This window comes from Sorghum bicolor, chromosome 10, assembly GCF_000003195.3.
Source record: "Sorghum bicolor cultivar BTx623 chromosome 10, Sorghum_bicolor_NCBIv3, whole genome shotgun sequence".
Taxonomy (NCBI): Eukaryota; Viridiplantae; Streptophyta; class Magnoliopsida; order Poales; family Poaceae; genus Sorghum; species Sorghum bicolor.
Genome location: NC_012879.2, coordinates 1,561,745 through 1,576,174, shown reverse-complemented (window position 1 = coordinate 1,576,174; position 14,430 = coordinate 1,561,745). Strand labels below are relative to the sequence as shown.

Below are 14,430 nucleotides of genomic sequence, written 5' to 3'. Positions count from 1 at the left end.
TCCAACAGAAAAAGGTAAGCCGCTGAATGAATTGGAAGTTGATAACGAGGAGTCGTTAAGTGCCTGCTGTTCAATCCATTGCCAATTTGATTACTTGGTTCGTGCAGAGTACATCTTAACAGGGCACGGTTTACAGGTTTTACAAACAAGTTCACTTTGAAATGCAAGAGTAGTATCAGTTCGAAAAGACATGAGACTGAACACTGGGAAATATACAAGGAATTTATCCTGCCAACTGTACAAGAACAGAATATCAGAAAACATACTCACGGTCACAGTTTTGTGCTGATCTAGGTAGCAACAGAATAAGTATTATTTAGCTGATAATTATGAACCAATAAACAACATTGATGTCGTTCCTATCGTGTTTACCCAGCCTATACAAGAACTAACTGCTTCTGCTACCACTGATTTGGAAATGCTTCCCTGTAGCTCATATCTTCATTATGAGAAACCTCCCTTATTGTGGCATCTGTGGCTCGAGTGTTCAGAAGCCTCTCTGCAATTCTGTCTTTGGTGGTAACTTTCTTTTTCAGCATTGATGCCAGCGTTGGTGCCTTTGCCTTACCTCGGCGTCCTCGTCGACCCTGTGCTCCTGGAGGCTGCTCATAGGCTGCCGCAGAATGGGAAGTTGAAGCAAGAGCTGCATCTCGCAGAACATCTTCATTGTGCTGACGGATTCTTGCGCGTTGGGCCCTTTCCTGTGCCTTGCGATCCATTTCTCTTTTCCGGACATTTTTAATTGCTTGTCTTGCTAACTGTTCTGCAGTAATTTTACCTAGATCACGAGTTCCAGCCATGTCACCATAATCATTATTGACACCTGTCGTTCTTGAAGAGGTTTCCTCCATATAATCACCATCGCTGTTTCCGTTAACCTCATTTGAATGCCCTCCTATGTCTAAGTGCTCAACAGGATTTACTTCTGCATCAGAACTACCACTGTTCTGTTCAATTGGATTTCCTTCTGTGTCACGTGGGACAATCAGTCCATGGAAAGGACATACCTTAAGATCCCTTCTCTGGCAAAGTCCTCCTTTTTTCAGAGGGGCATGACATGGTAGGATCTCAACTGGGGCTTCTCTATAAATTGAGCAATGAACATTCAACTCTGCAATCTTTGCTGCAGGTATAGTGGCATCATTATCTACTCTTCCCCAATGACTCTCGACCTCGAGTCCCCTCTGGTTTACGTGTGCATCCCCAATTGAGCCCCACCGATCAAAGACAGAGCTCCATGGCAGCACAGGGGCTTTAGCAAAGAGCTCTGATTTTTGTGGGTCAAGATTTCTCGTTCCATTAGCTGCAACTGGTGCCTTGCCAATGTCAGACACTGCACCCACCACACACTTTCCCTTCCTGGTGTCCTTGCTAGTGCTTGCAACATCTAAACTGCTCTGGACTCTGGCACGATTTGGTGCCTCTATGTTTCCCTCCACCCAAAACTCATTGTCCTCTTCCTCTTGGTCACTCTTCCGCCTATGAACATTATCAAGGTCAAGACCAAGGTCATTGCAACGATCTCTCACAGCCCTTATCTCATTCTTAACATCAATGAAATCCTTCAATGCAGAATCTCGGAAACGGTTGTCTGGAAGGTTGACCCTCACAAGCACAGTTATCCACTCCTGTACCGTGACCAAATGCTTTGACACAAGCAACCGGTGTGCTTCCCTCAGTGCATCAAAAACTGCCTCATTCTCCTGAGTCTCAGGCACCCACTCTCCAGCCATCAAAGACGCCATTCTAATGCTCCGCATTGACATAGATGCAATCTCCTCCTCCGCATCCTCGTCATTCACATAACCCTCAAATTTCTTATATTCAGCACGGATGATCTCCAACCCATTGCGAATCTCATCCATCGTGGACCGAATTTCTGCCTTGATTGATGCAAGATTTTCACGCAATTGCTCAACCTTGGCAGCATAGATCTCTTGCATGCGAGCCTCACGAGCTGCACGAGCATCAACAGTAGCCCGTAGACCAGAGAAATGGACGCGTGCGGACTCCTTGAGGTACTCGACGGCCAGGCGGAGCTGGCGGTAGTGCGCGCCAAAGAGATGGTGCCAGCGCTCGAGCGCCTGGACGGCAGCCTTCCGGAGTAAGGCAGCGGACGCGGTAGGCGGCGGGAGCGGGTTCGCTCGGCGGAACCCGACGGCGAGCGGGAGGAAGCCGTCGAGCGAGTCAGCAAGGAGGGAGCGGAAGAGCTTGGAGCGCATGAAGAGCTCGTCGGCAATGCTGAAGGCGAGAAGCCGCACCTGCACCGAGGAGGGGATCACAGCGTTAGGGTTTGGTGAAATTTTGGGATTGGTTGTGCAGGGGGAGAGGGAGGTGTCGGAAGGCTTACGCACGTGGGAGTGGGGCTTCGACATGAGGGAGAGGATGAGGCGGAACGCGTCCTGGATGGCGGCATCGGAGGCACGGGCCGACGATTTGATGGCGCGGAGGAGGACCGGGTCGACGGCGGGCGCCGTGGTGGAGGTGGCGCGCTCGATTAGGGACGCCATGGAGGAATCCGCCGCTGCCGGGGATGAGGAGGGGTCGGAACCCAGCTCAGCTTCGGCCGCTGGCCGCGGCGGCGCCCGGCCCCTGGCGAAGGAGGAGGAGGCCGTCGGCCGCGGCATGGCGGCGATTCACTGGGACAGGCGGACAAGAGGAAATCGATCGCCGTGCTGGATGCGACTTCTGGGCAGCGATGAAGCCGGGGATTTCGGATCAGATTTGCTCTCTGGCTTGTGGGCCCGAGCCGGATTGATGTCGGTTCATTTGGATATGATCAATTGCCTAAGAGAAAATCTTGTTCCAGGGTTTTACTAACTTTTAAGCCATTTTCAGGTTGACTTCAATCGCCTAAGAAAAAAGGTTTTACTAACTTCTAAGTCATTTTCAGAGTGACTTCAATCACCTAAGAGAAAATCTTTTTCTAGGGTTTTAAGTTGATATATCCTTGCTCTTCGTAAAGTTTAGTTTCATCTGTCCATACATATCTAACGTAAAGTCATCGAAAGATACCACGACTATGGGCCTGTGTTGAGACTGCTGATAGAAAAAAAAAACAGAGGAGGCTCGATGTTGACATAGGAATTTGTTGGACTATAAAATGTTGAAAGTTTGATTCCTATAGGTTATCCTATAGAAGTTCCACGTGTATCGGAAGTTCTACCGTGTGTTTCGTAAGCTGCATTATGGGATCTTCCTGGATTAAAAATTGCTATTTCTTTAGCCCAAATTTATGATTTCTGCACAACAATTTGTAAAAGCATTCAACCGCCTCTAAAAATCCGATTTGTATAGGCAAAATAAAATTAGAGACTTATGGAAGCTTTTTATAGTAGTTATGCATGTTGTTTGAGATTTTAGAGGCAAGTGAAACTAGATATTCTTGATGATCATTATTGACGTGGTAGTAAGGGTGCTTATCATATGGCAATAAGAATATTCTATTAACCAAAACTCACAGATATAGAGTCAGTCACCATGTTACTCCAATATGAACTTGTCTATGAAGTCATTGTTTGAATTATTCAATGTTACTTCAATACGAATTTGTTCACGGGTCATTGTTTGAATTATTGTAATTTTAATAGGACATATTTGAAAAGGATGGACCTTTGTCTAAACTATTGGAATCTAAATTTTAATAGGACATGTTTCAAAAGGACTGGTCATTGTCTAAATTTTAAAAATTTAAATAGTGCAAAAATAAATTGGAGTCGTTGTCTAAATTATTAAAAATTCTGTAAGGCAGCTAACTATTTGCTGGTATAAATTGCAATTTTCTATAAGACAACTAATTATTTTGTTGGTATAAATTGCAATTCTCCACTAGTGCTAATTATTATATTAGTGTTCTAAAATATTCAATTTTTCCATGACTATCGGAATAACACTTCAATTTCTTTATTTTTTTCATGCATGGTTGAAGTTTTCACTGGCTTTTGCCCTGATTTAAACCAATTCATACTCTCGTGGTACCAGACTCCATTCTCAAAATCATCTCGCAACGGCGACCAGACCAGTCGAGACTGAGAGTACCATAATTTGGGACATGTATTTATGATAAACGGCAGGATAAAAGCGATCAAAATTTTGCAGGGCAAGGCCCGGTTCAGTAGCTGGCTAGCTGCAATCAATTTATCACTTTACAGCAATCGAATCGACGCACATATAATAATAACAATAATACAACAGCCCCTTCGGGCAATGGCAATGGCGTCCCAGCTGCCTTGATTTGCGCCAATATGGAACGAATCATGATGACACAAATACATCATGAAGCTCCATCAGAAAAGCGAGTTATACGTCAGGAAGGTGCAGGCAATGGACGCAACACATATCACCAGGGATGGTAGCAGGGTGACATTGAGGAGCATCCCCACGCCTAGGTACCCCGCTGCAGTGATGGTGCAGTCGGCGACCACCCTCGCCAGGGTCCCAGCCTCCGTCGAGAGGAGACCACCATTGTATGTGCCACGGGAGAGGCGGGACGACATCACGCTTGATAGGAGGGAAAGGTTCACGCCTGCATTTGCCAATAAGATCAGAGATTTGGTTCAATGCCAAGGAGAAACATAGTTTTTAAAAAAAATGGAGTTCTGCTTACCTTCAAGAACTTCGGCAGAAACAAATGTGACAAGTGCTGAGACAACATACTGGACAACAGAGTATGTACTCGTAACTTTGAAGCTGAAAATAATGCCTACTAGCAACGTAATTTGAGATACCATGAGGAGTTGCCTGGCAAAAACATCAACAAATTTGTTAAGGCAGAGCTGTAGGATCCCTCGAAAATACAAAAAAGGGCAGAGAGGTGTGTATATAACAGTAGTGAGCAAATTGTCAGTTGGTCACTGACCAATGTTAATATACCCAATAAAACGAAAAGGATAAGGCCGTAAACCATGCTTGTACTGAGGCATGAAAGATCCACAAACCTGTCCTCAAACATATTGCTGATGTATGTTCCAACAAGAGCATTAACAGGAAGGACTGTCAACCCAAGGATTGCTAGAAAAATTGCCACTGCGCTTGTATTCCAACTGAAATAGTGATTGGTGACAACACTTGACTCTGAAAGCAAAATCTCCATTGCATATTTAAGCATGAAGTATATCAACAACTGGACCTGTATGAACAAAGTACAACTGAGTCAAGACGTCCAGAAGTAGAAGCTTACAACAGCATAACATCGTGCTTTGCTTGAATGAGGTGATCGAAATTCGAAAACCCTCACATGGGTATGGGGTAGACAAAAGGTTTTTCTTTGAACCTGTACAAATCAAAAGCTATATAGGCCATCTATAGTGCAAGAACTAGTGAAACTGAAACATATCTAGCTTATTTCCAATCCCTCAGTAATTTACTGGGATTCAAAAAAACACTCAGGAAATTAAGTAAAGTAGCTAATCAAGAGAAGCGGTTATTTGGCGTAACAACACTCTGATACCTTTACTGACGGGGTAAGTAATCGGTATGCTGAGCCAATTGATGTTGCAGGTTTGCGAGAATCATCTGCAGCTTCTTCACTATCATCAACTTCTTCATCTTCATCTTCATTTTGTTTATCTACAGAATCCGTGAGCAGAGGCTGTGCAAGTCCATTCTCTAGTCGTCCAATATCAACTGTTTGTCCTGTAATCGTGATAAACATACAATTAAATCACAAGAGAATGGATCATATCATCAGACACCTTCCTGAATTAGTGGATCTGAAAACTCTACTTATAAGTGAACAACATAGAGTAATGAAAGGCAATTAACACATCAAATCTTGGACTTACCAGAAGCAGGATTCTGGGAGGCTTCATCCACCTCGGTGGCACGGTTTGGTTCTTTGAATGAGACCCATAGCCAAACCAAATACAATAGCCATGCAACTGCCATCACCCAACCAGGTAGAGTCGATTGATTGAAAGTAACCATGTAGATCTTGAATTTCCACTGAAGTAAACCAGCTAGCGCTGGCCCACAGGCCATGCCAAGGGCACTTGCGCTAACAAATCCTGCCGAAGCTTGCATGCGTATTCTTGCAGGGACACAATCACTAATGTATCGACGATTGACAGCTCTTGCAGAACCCATCCTGTATCAAAATATTGAACACATTAGAACATGAAAACATAGAGCAGTTCTGAAAAGACATAAACGCAAAATCAGGGTTGAAAGTCAAGTAAAATATATTAGTTGCAAGATTCTTTGTCATTAAAAAAAGGTCATGAGAAATCACATTACTTGAGATCTTTGTAATTGTATCCTAATGTTCAGCACTAGCATGAAACAGTACACTTTCTACTTAAGAACTCAATTCTGAAAATGAAGGACACTGGCTACTGAAGAGAGAAGAAACCATTTTCCTTCTGTTCGATCCTCCACTACAATTTATAATTAACCATTAAACCTAAGCCCTTATGCAAGAAAGGATATAACCAAATAATCAGAAGCACACTGGTCAGACTGTATAGTTGAAGTTCTCAACTGTGATTCTGTGCCAGGATACTTACCCACAGAGTAAACGGCCGATAATAAGGACTGTCAGGGACTTCATATCATATGCCATTGCATAGCATACATTCCCCAAGAACAAAACAATGCTACTGAAAACAAGTGGTTTGAAATATGACTTGTTGGACCATGCACTGAAGTAAACAGAAGAAAAAATTTGCGCAACAGCCATTGAACCAATGACCACACCACAAACAGTAGAAGCTGCCCCAAGGCTCACTGAATAGTCATCTGCAGTTGGCACAATGATGTATGTGTTGACCATGTAAAGGAATGTGTTCACCAGGTTCAGCATAAGAGACATGAAATGGTATTTCTGATCTTCTATTTCTTCCTCTCCTGCAGTGCTAGGAGACTCCTCATCCGCAATCATGGCATGTTGCCCCAAAAAGCGAAGAAAATTAGTTGACCTTGTCAACTTATCAACTGAGGAATTTATCATATCAATGATGGGGTCCTGCAAGGGATCAAAACCAAAAAATTTCAGCTGCAAGTCTCAAGTATAGCTTCTAATCTACTGAATGAACAGGAAAATATTCTTAAAATGGTATCACATCAGTAGTTTACAAGAGAAATAAACCTTAAGAGCAGAAGATGGCTGATCATAAATAGATAAGTAGCTTCCTTGACGTTCTTGGAGTTCAGCAAGGTTACGTGACAAAGCTCCTACAACAGCTCCTACACCCTGGTTGCATAGAACAGGTAAGGTATACTGACAAGTCGTGGATTGTAAAGGCAAGACCATAGCAGGAGGAGAACATGTCAAGTACAAATAAACTTGCAACAGATTTGAATGATACTAAATCTGGAGTTAGTGCATTACCACATGCTTAAAGACCTGTTGCAGCTGAGAGTACGGGTGATTTGATCTACTTGTCACATAGTAATCAGTAAATCTATAGCCGAAACGCTTATCAAACTTCTTCAAAATTTTCCGAATGCCAGTTGCATTAAGATCAACAAACTTGAGAAGTTTGATGAGGTCGATACCAACTTCCCTATAAGCTTCTCGTAACTCAGCAATGCCAGATATATCTGGCTGCTCTTGTAGTATTGCCCTTTGCTTTCCTAACTTCTCAATCCTGCTTGCCAACATTCCTTGTTGTTCCAACAGAAACAGGACAATCTTCTCTATCTGAGTAAACAGAGAATAAGAGATTAATACACTGACCCCAGTAGGAACAATTGGATATAATTGCTCACACCAATATCAACCCAAGAATGATTCCGGCTGAACTACAAATTAGTTCATATAAAAAGTACATGAATTATGTACCGAAGCTTCAACTTCAAAAAAAAGGTACACAAAGTAAGTTTCTGAAGAAATTGTCAACTCTTCTTATAGTATTTATGATGCATTGTATTTCTGAACTAGTCATTTACGTAGATAGCACCGTCTTGTTGAACATGCAAGTGCATACAGAGGTCAGATATGGATAATGCATGCTCACCATGTCGATGCTACAATCAGCAAGTTAAATATCCAGAGAGAAGCTAAAGTCTGCAAGTTAAAGCAGATCAGGAAGTTTTTGAACTGAAGACTTTGCACAGATTTCTATTTAATAGCAGTACCTGATCATCAAGCATCTTCGAGAAATCCTTCAGAACCCGACGACGATCTTTCTCACCCTGCTGGAGCTGCTGGCCATACTGTTTAACTTTCTTCTTCATCAACTTGTAATTGATATAATATCTGAAACATTGGCATGGAGACAACGGTCAAGCTTGGTAACTAAGGATGCCAGCATGAAATCTTTTACACTAAGGAGTACACTAAGCAGAGACCAACAAAGCACGATGTGTCAAAACTACAAGGCAGCATGGCCATGAATGCCATTACAAGGCAATCAAAGGTTGAACAATGTCAATGCTTCATTACCAGGTTATCAATTTGTTCAGTAAATGCACGCACGATAAGTTAATTCGAAAAGAAAAGGTAAGCCACTGAATGAATTGGAAGTTGATGCTATTCAGAGAACCCATAACTTTATAGTAACATAGATTGGTTCAATGTCAAGTATAACAGAATCTTATACAAATGTGAATAGCAGTACCCTTTCCATTCTGGAATTTGATCTGCCATCAATTTCTTCCCGAAGTTAACCATCTTGATTTTTAAATGCTATAATCTGCCAATGAAAGTAGCATTGTGTCAGCAGCACAAACGGACAAAGAAAAAATATACTAGTGGTAGTTGCTGAGATGTGAGTGCCATAAAAACAAATAAAAATGTCAACGAGCAAGGTTGTCTCTCTGGACATACGTTTTCGGTTTAGCGTAAAGTCAGCTGTAAAACTCAGTACCACTTTACATGGGACAAAGCAACAGACATAATAAGGCAACGCCAAGGAACCTGCACTCTAAGATGAGAAACGCCCAACACAAAAGCTACCAATAATTCCACGAATATATGAGTACAATCCATCTTGAGATGATCGCATCTGCGCACGCTACTACACGTGGGAATAACCTAAAATACCATCTATATCTATAGCAATAGAGCACTTAGATACCATTACCAACCAAAACAAGGCACAGCCACAGCCTTATTATCTAGTCCTTTTGAAGGGAGAACCAATTATGGAGAACCACAAATAAACTTTGGCAACCACAACTTGATTTTTTGTGTCGCAGTCACTTAAGGCAAAAGATGACAACAAGTCACCGAAGTCCATTTTGTCTTACTGAATAATGACAACTTCTCAACCAATCATGTGATCGATTACCCTTTTAATCTTTTTCTTTGCATCAACTTGTGATGCACATGCAGCTGACAGTAGAAGAATCAGCATAAAGGTCCCATGCGGCCATATTAAAATCCATAACCTGGAAACCACCCAAAGCAATTTGGGTGCAGTGAAGGCTAGAACTACTGAAGAACTACAATCTTGATGATTGTAGTTGAAGTTCATGCCAGATCTAAATACAGCACAACATAACCGTAGACCCAATCCTGAGAGACACTGCCTCGAAATCAATCAAATTGGGACTTTAAGAGTGACAGTCATGGATCTCTTAACACAAAACACCATCCTACCAAAACAAACAAACCTGGAACTGAAACTGAAATTAAGGACAAAGCGATGCGGAAACAAATTTGACAACGGGTTTCAGCTCTGGAACAGGAAACAGGAAATCTCGCTGAACCTAAAGCCGAACCAATCCCTCTCAACAGGGGATGTAATCTCCATAGCAAATTAGCAATAATCCCAGCCCAAAAACATCGAAACTCTGTAACACAGGAACAAGCTTTATTGGGTGTTGTTCGCCAACCAAGCAACCTGCCGTACCCATGGCATCCCGGAGGCATACGATACAGTGCCCTCGAGATCGACACTCCTCAACGCAGGTCGTTGTTGTCTAAACCATCCACACAAGCCCACCGGCATCTCAGCGCAACCCACCCTCCCAAATTGAAGTACTGAACGAACCCAACGGAATACCGAAAAGGACGGGCGAGAGATCACGGATTCACGGCGCGAGCGGTAGGGTGATGAAAGGAAGGTGGGAAATCAGGAATTCACGGGCGGGGGCGAGTGAGCGGTGAGCCTCGTCGTTACCTAGGAGGATCAGAGCGGAGAGCCGCGGGCAGGCGCGCTGGGCCAGAGCCGGAGGCGGATGCGAGTGGCAGGGGAAGGGGAAGGGGAGGCCGTCGGCAGGGATGGAGGGCGCGCGAGGGCCACCGGGAGGCGGGTATTTATAGCCAGGCGCGCGAGCTGGAAGAGAGACGGACGCGGGGTGGTGGCAGCAGCCGTGAGCTGTGAGCCGCCCCCGCCCCCGGCGAGGAGGCGGCGCGGGTCGCTGGCGGTGACCGTGCGCGTGCGGGTGCGTTCGCACCGCGGATTGCTGGTTGGATTGGATCGGTCGGGTCGGGTCGGGTCGGGTCGGGTGGCGGGTCCGTGCACGTCCCCATTTTGGGGACGAAAGCTCGTAGGCCACGTCAGCGCACCGAGTGGCTGCAGCGCCGTTCCGTGCCGTTGCACGGCGGCGGGCTAGCCTACTAGTGGTCCGCGTTATTTCTCTTTTTTTTTTTGGCACGCTTTGCTGCTTTTATGCCACTGCATTGCCAGCAATAGTCTGCTAGCACTAGCAGCTTCGAGTTGCCTCACTCAAAACTCAAAAGTGAAGCTTTTCCCTTTTTTTTTGTAATTTTTGGTTTGACAAACAAAGCATGGTAAGCAGAATCTTACTCCTCCTGTCAAAATGTTTTATCAAAAATTGTTCGTTTAACGTTTTGTTTCAAGAAGACAAAGGTAGCTTTAGCTTTTTTTCCGGGTCTGTTTGGATCCATTTACACAAAAAAATAGCTAGCTAGTAGCTAATAGTTGCTAATTTTTAGTTAGAGACTGTTTGAATCGCCTGTTAATAGGTGGTAGGATATAGTGAGTAAAAGGTGCACATGAACTAGCACCTATTAGCAACTTTAAACCTACCAATAGAACTAATAGTTAGCAATCCTCTACCTAATAATTAACAGGTTTATTGGCAGGTCTTTTTGGATTCACTAATATTAATTTTAGCTACTATTTTTTAGTGTTAATGGATCCAAACTTGCTCTTACTTAGAGCTTGTTTGTATCCATTAGCACTAAAAGTTAGCAGGTAAAATTAGTATTAATGGATCTAAACATATCTGCTAATAACATGCTAATTATTGTTGGAGGGTAGCTAACTATTAGTTCTATTAGTAGGTTTGTAGTTTTGTTAATAGAGGTGCTAAATGTTTATATGCATCTTTGACTCAATATCCATCCACCTATTAATAACTACTAGGTAACTAATTTTTAGTGGTAATAGATCAAGGCCTTGTTTAGTTCAAAAAAATTTACAAAATAGGAATAGTATCACTTTCGTTTGTATTTGACAAATATTATTCAAACATGTACTAACTAGACTTAAAAGATTCGTTTCGTCAATTCCGGCCAAACTGTGCAATTAGTTTTTATTTTCGTCTATATTTAATACTTCATGCAAGCGTCTAAAGATTTGATGTGACGGGGAATCTGAAAATTTTTATAAAATTTTCTGAGAACTAAACAAGGCCCAAATAGGTTTTAAAGTCCCTCACTAAAGACCAAGTATAGCTGAAATCTGTTAGATTCGGTATGAAACGCCAGAATGTTTCTCTATTTCTGTATTTTTCTTACGACGGAACATTCGATGTGGCAATGACGTGGCTCTCCTCATCTTCTTTTGCAGTTTGTTCTTATTTTTTGGGGTAGGATACTGGGATGAATGATTGTTTCAGTTAGGTTTTAGGAACTGAGCACACACCAAAAGGCTTTATAACAGAATAACAGCTTAAAGAAAAAGAGACAGCACGTCTCGGTTTCGTTTTTCACTAGTACCGTACTCCAACTTTGGTATGGGTGAAGCTAGCCCCGCATACAGTAGAGTACATTTGTGGGCCTTGTTTAGTTCGTAAAATTTTGGTTTTTTGGCTACTGTAGCACTTTCGTTTTTATTTGACAAACATTGTCCAATCACGGAGTAACTAGGCTCAAAAGATTCATCTCACAAATTTCAGTTAAACTGTGTGATTAGTTTTTATTTTTATCTTTATTTCATACTCCATGCATGCGACCAAAGATTCGATGTGACGGGAAATCTTGAAAATTTTTGCGAACTAAACAAGGCCCATGTCTCTTGCATCGTGATCTCTGTCGCAAGGGTCCAAGCATCCAAGCGCACGTCACGTCACGTTATGTGATCCTGGTACAGTGTGGATGTCGCGTCTCTAAGGCCTTGTTTAGATACTCTAAAAACCCAAAACTTTATAAGATTCCTCATCATATCTAATCTTACGACACATGCATGAAACATTAAATATAGATAAAAAAGATAACTAATTGCACAGTTTATCTATAAATCACGAGACGAAACTTTTAAACCTAGTTGCTCCATGATTAGATAATATTTGTCAAATAAAAACGAAAGTGTTACAGTGTCAAAATCCAAAAAGTTTTTGGATCTAAACAAGCCCTAAATCGTGGATGGCTCGGATTTTGAAGGACTATTTTTCGAACATTTTTTTTACAATAAATCAAATATCAATATCAACAGTCATTCGAACAGTAAATTAGAGTGTGCTTGGTAAGATCCTGAGTACCCAGTAAAGATAGAGGTGGCCCTCTAAATGGATATCTGTAGTTATTCTCTCTTTTTTTCATTTAGGGTCTGTTTAGATTGGAGATAAAAAAATTTTTGGTGTCACATCGAATATGTCGGAAGGATGTCGGGAGGGATTTTTAGAAACTAATAAAAAAACAAATTACATAGCTCATCTGGAAAATGCAAGACAACAAATCTATTAAGCATAATTAATCTGTCATTAGCACATGTGGGTTACTGTAGCACTTAAGGTTAATCATGGACTAACTAGGCTTAAAAGATTCGTCTCGCGATTTTCAACCAAACTGTGTAATTAGTTTATTTTTTATCTACATTTAATGTTTCATGCATGTGTCTAAAGATTCGATGTGATGGATAAAAAAAATTTGGGTGGTAAACTAAATAGGGCCTTAGTTACAGAAGAAAAGAACTGCGGGTATCTGTTTAGAGCACCATTCTCATCCTTAGTACCCAAAGCCGCATGCCGTCTTGTTCGTTTAGGCTTATTAGCCGAATATGTCAGTCATTCAGTAATGTTTCTCTCACAATAAATTAACCAACAATACTTTCTGTTATGGTTTATCATAGAAACGTTCTGAAACGTTCAACGTCATTGACAGGACTCCTTAAAAATAGCTTCAAACGGCTCTCATACTAAGGCCTTGTTTAGATGTACCCAAAATTCTAAAAGTTTACAAGATTTCTCATCACATCGAATCTTTAGATATATGCATGAAACATTAAATATAGATAAAAAAATAACTAATTGCACAGTTTACCTGTAAATCACGAGACGGATCTTTTGAGCCTAGTTAGTCCATGGTTGGACAATCTTTATCAAATACTGTACAAACAAAAGTGCTACGGTGTCAAACTTTAAAAAAAATTTCCATCTGAACAAGGTCGAAATTCCTCTGCGGACAAGAGGTGGAGAAAAGCTCTACCAAACCGTGCCTAATTATTATTGGCTGCATTTATCGATCTTTCCTCATGTATTATTATTATTTTTTATTACGTGGTCGGGATGAGTATACTCCCTGCCTCTGTCCCTGAAAGCTGCAACTTCTCAAATTGTCTTAAGTTAAACTTTTAAAACTTTGACCAAATTTATAGAAAAAAAAACGCTAAGATTTATAGTACCAAATTAATACCATTAGATTTATCATAGAATATATTTTCATAAGATACCCATTTTATATCATAGATATTGATGCTCTTTTCTATAAAATTAGTTAAAATTAAAAAGGTTTAACTGATATGAATTCTAGAGTTGAGTACAAAAGTACACGAAAGTCTTTGTCAGTGAAATTTTGGCCGTGGAGTGGAGGGTCCTAGTACACCGTACACGTGGCTGGTGGCGCCACCCCCCGTGTTTGTCGTTGCAGGTGGGAGGAGCCACGAGCCACCCCCTGGACCTGGAGCGAGCCCCGCCAAAGCTCTCGAGTCCCCGCGCGCCTCGATCAGCTCCCGCTCCATCCCTCCTCACCCAGGTGCCGACATGCATGGAGATTGGAGGATAGCTAGACGACGAGGAGCCTCGAGCAGCACGGCGAGGGAGGCAGGCGTTGTTGGGTGCTGCCCGCCGCCACTCGCAGCGTCCCGGCTCGGCGGTGCGACTGCCTCGGTGAGCCCCTCCGCGGCAGGTAGATGCAGAGGCAGAGCAACGTTGGCGAGCGATGGACTGGGACCCAACAAGTGCCGACTTGGAGCGACAGCGGCACACGCCAGCACGGACGGGACAGCGACAGCAAATCACGGCTACCTCTTTTTTTTTTATTATTTTCCATCACATCAAATCTTGCAGCTAATAATTATA

The 14,430-nt window shown here is 42.4% G+C and overlaps 2 protein-coding genes across 4 annotated transcripts; both read right to left on the bottom strand.

Moving 5' to 3' along the window:
* Positions 61-2,757, bottom strand: LOC8069050 (UV-stimulated scaffold protein A homolog). The gene is made up of 2 exons (XM_021448557.1): positions 2,355-2,757; positions 61-2,261 (listed from the first exon to the last, which is right to left on the bottom strand). The coding sequence occupies exons 1-2, from the start codon at positions 2,625-2,627 to the stop codon at positions 402-404; spliced, it is 2,133 nt and encodes a 710-aa protein (XP_021304232.1). The 5' UTR covers positions 2,628-2,757; the 3' UTR covers positions 61-401.
* LOC110430709 (SPX domain-containing membrane protein Os06g0129400) lies at positions 4,036-10,229 on the bottom strand. Of its 3 annotated transcripts, XM_021448560.1 has the most exons (12): positions 10,065-10,229; positions 8,559-8,633; positions 8,077-8,197; positions 7,956-8,005; positions 7,328-7,639; positions 7,085-7,189; positions 6,504-6,961; positions 5,784-6,085; positions 5,450-5,634; positions 4,938-5,128; positions 4,607-4,740; positions 4,057-4,525 (listed from the first exon to the last, which is right to left on the bottom strand). In XM_021448560.1, exons 4-12 carry the CDS (start codon positions 7,956-7,958, stop codon positions 4,287-4,289), a joined length of 1,929 nt encoding a protein of 642 aa, XP_021304235.1. In that variant the 5' UTR covers positions 7,959-8,005; positions 8,077-8,197; positions 8,559-8,633; positions 10,065-10,229; the 3' UTR covers positions 4,057-4,286. The 3 variants fall into 3 exon arrangements, with proteins under 3 accessions (XP_021304233.1, XP_021304235.1, XP_021304234.1); XM_021448558.1 differs by lacking the exon at positions 7,956-8,005 and having other exon boundaries at positions 4,036-4,525; positions 10,065-10,225; XM_021448559.1 differs by lacking the exons at positions 7,956-8,005; positions 10,065-10,229 and adding an exon at positions 8,768-10,015.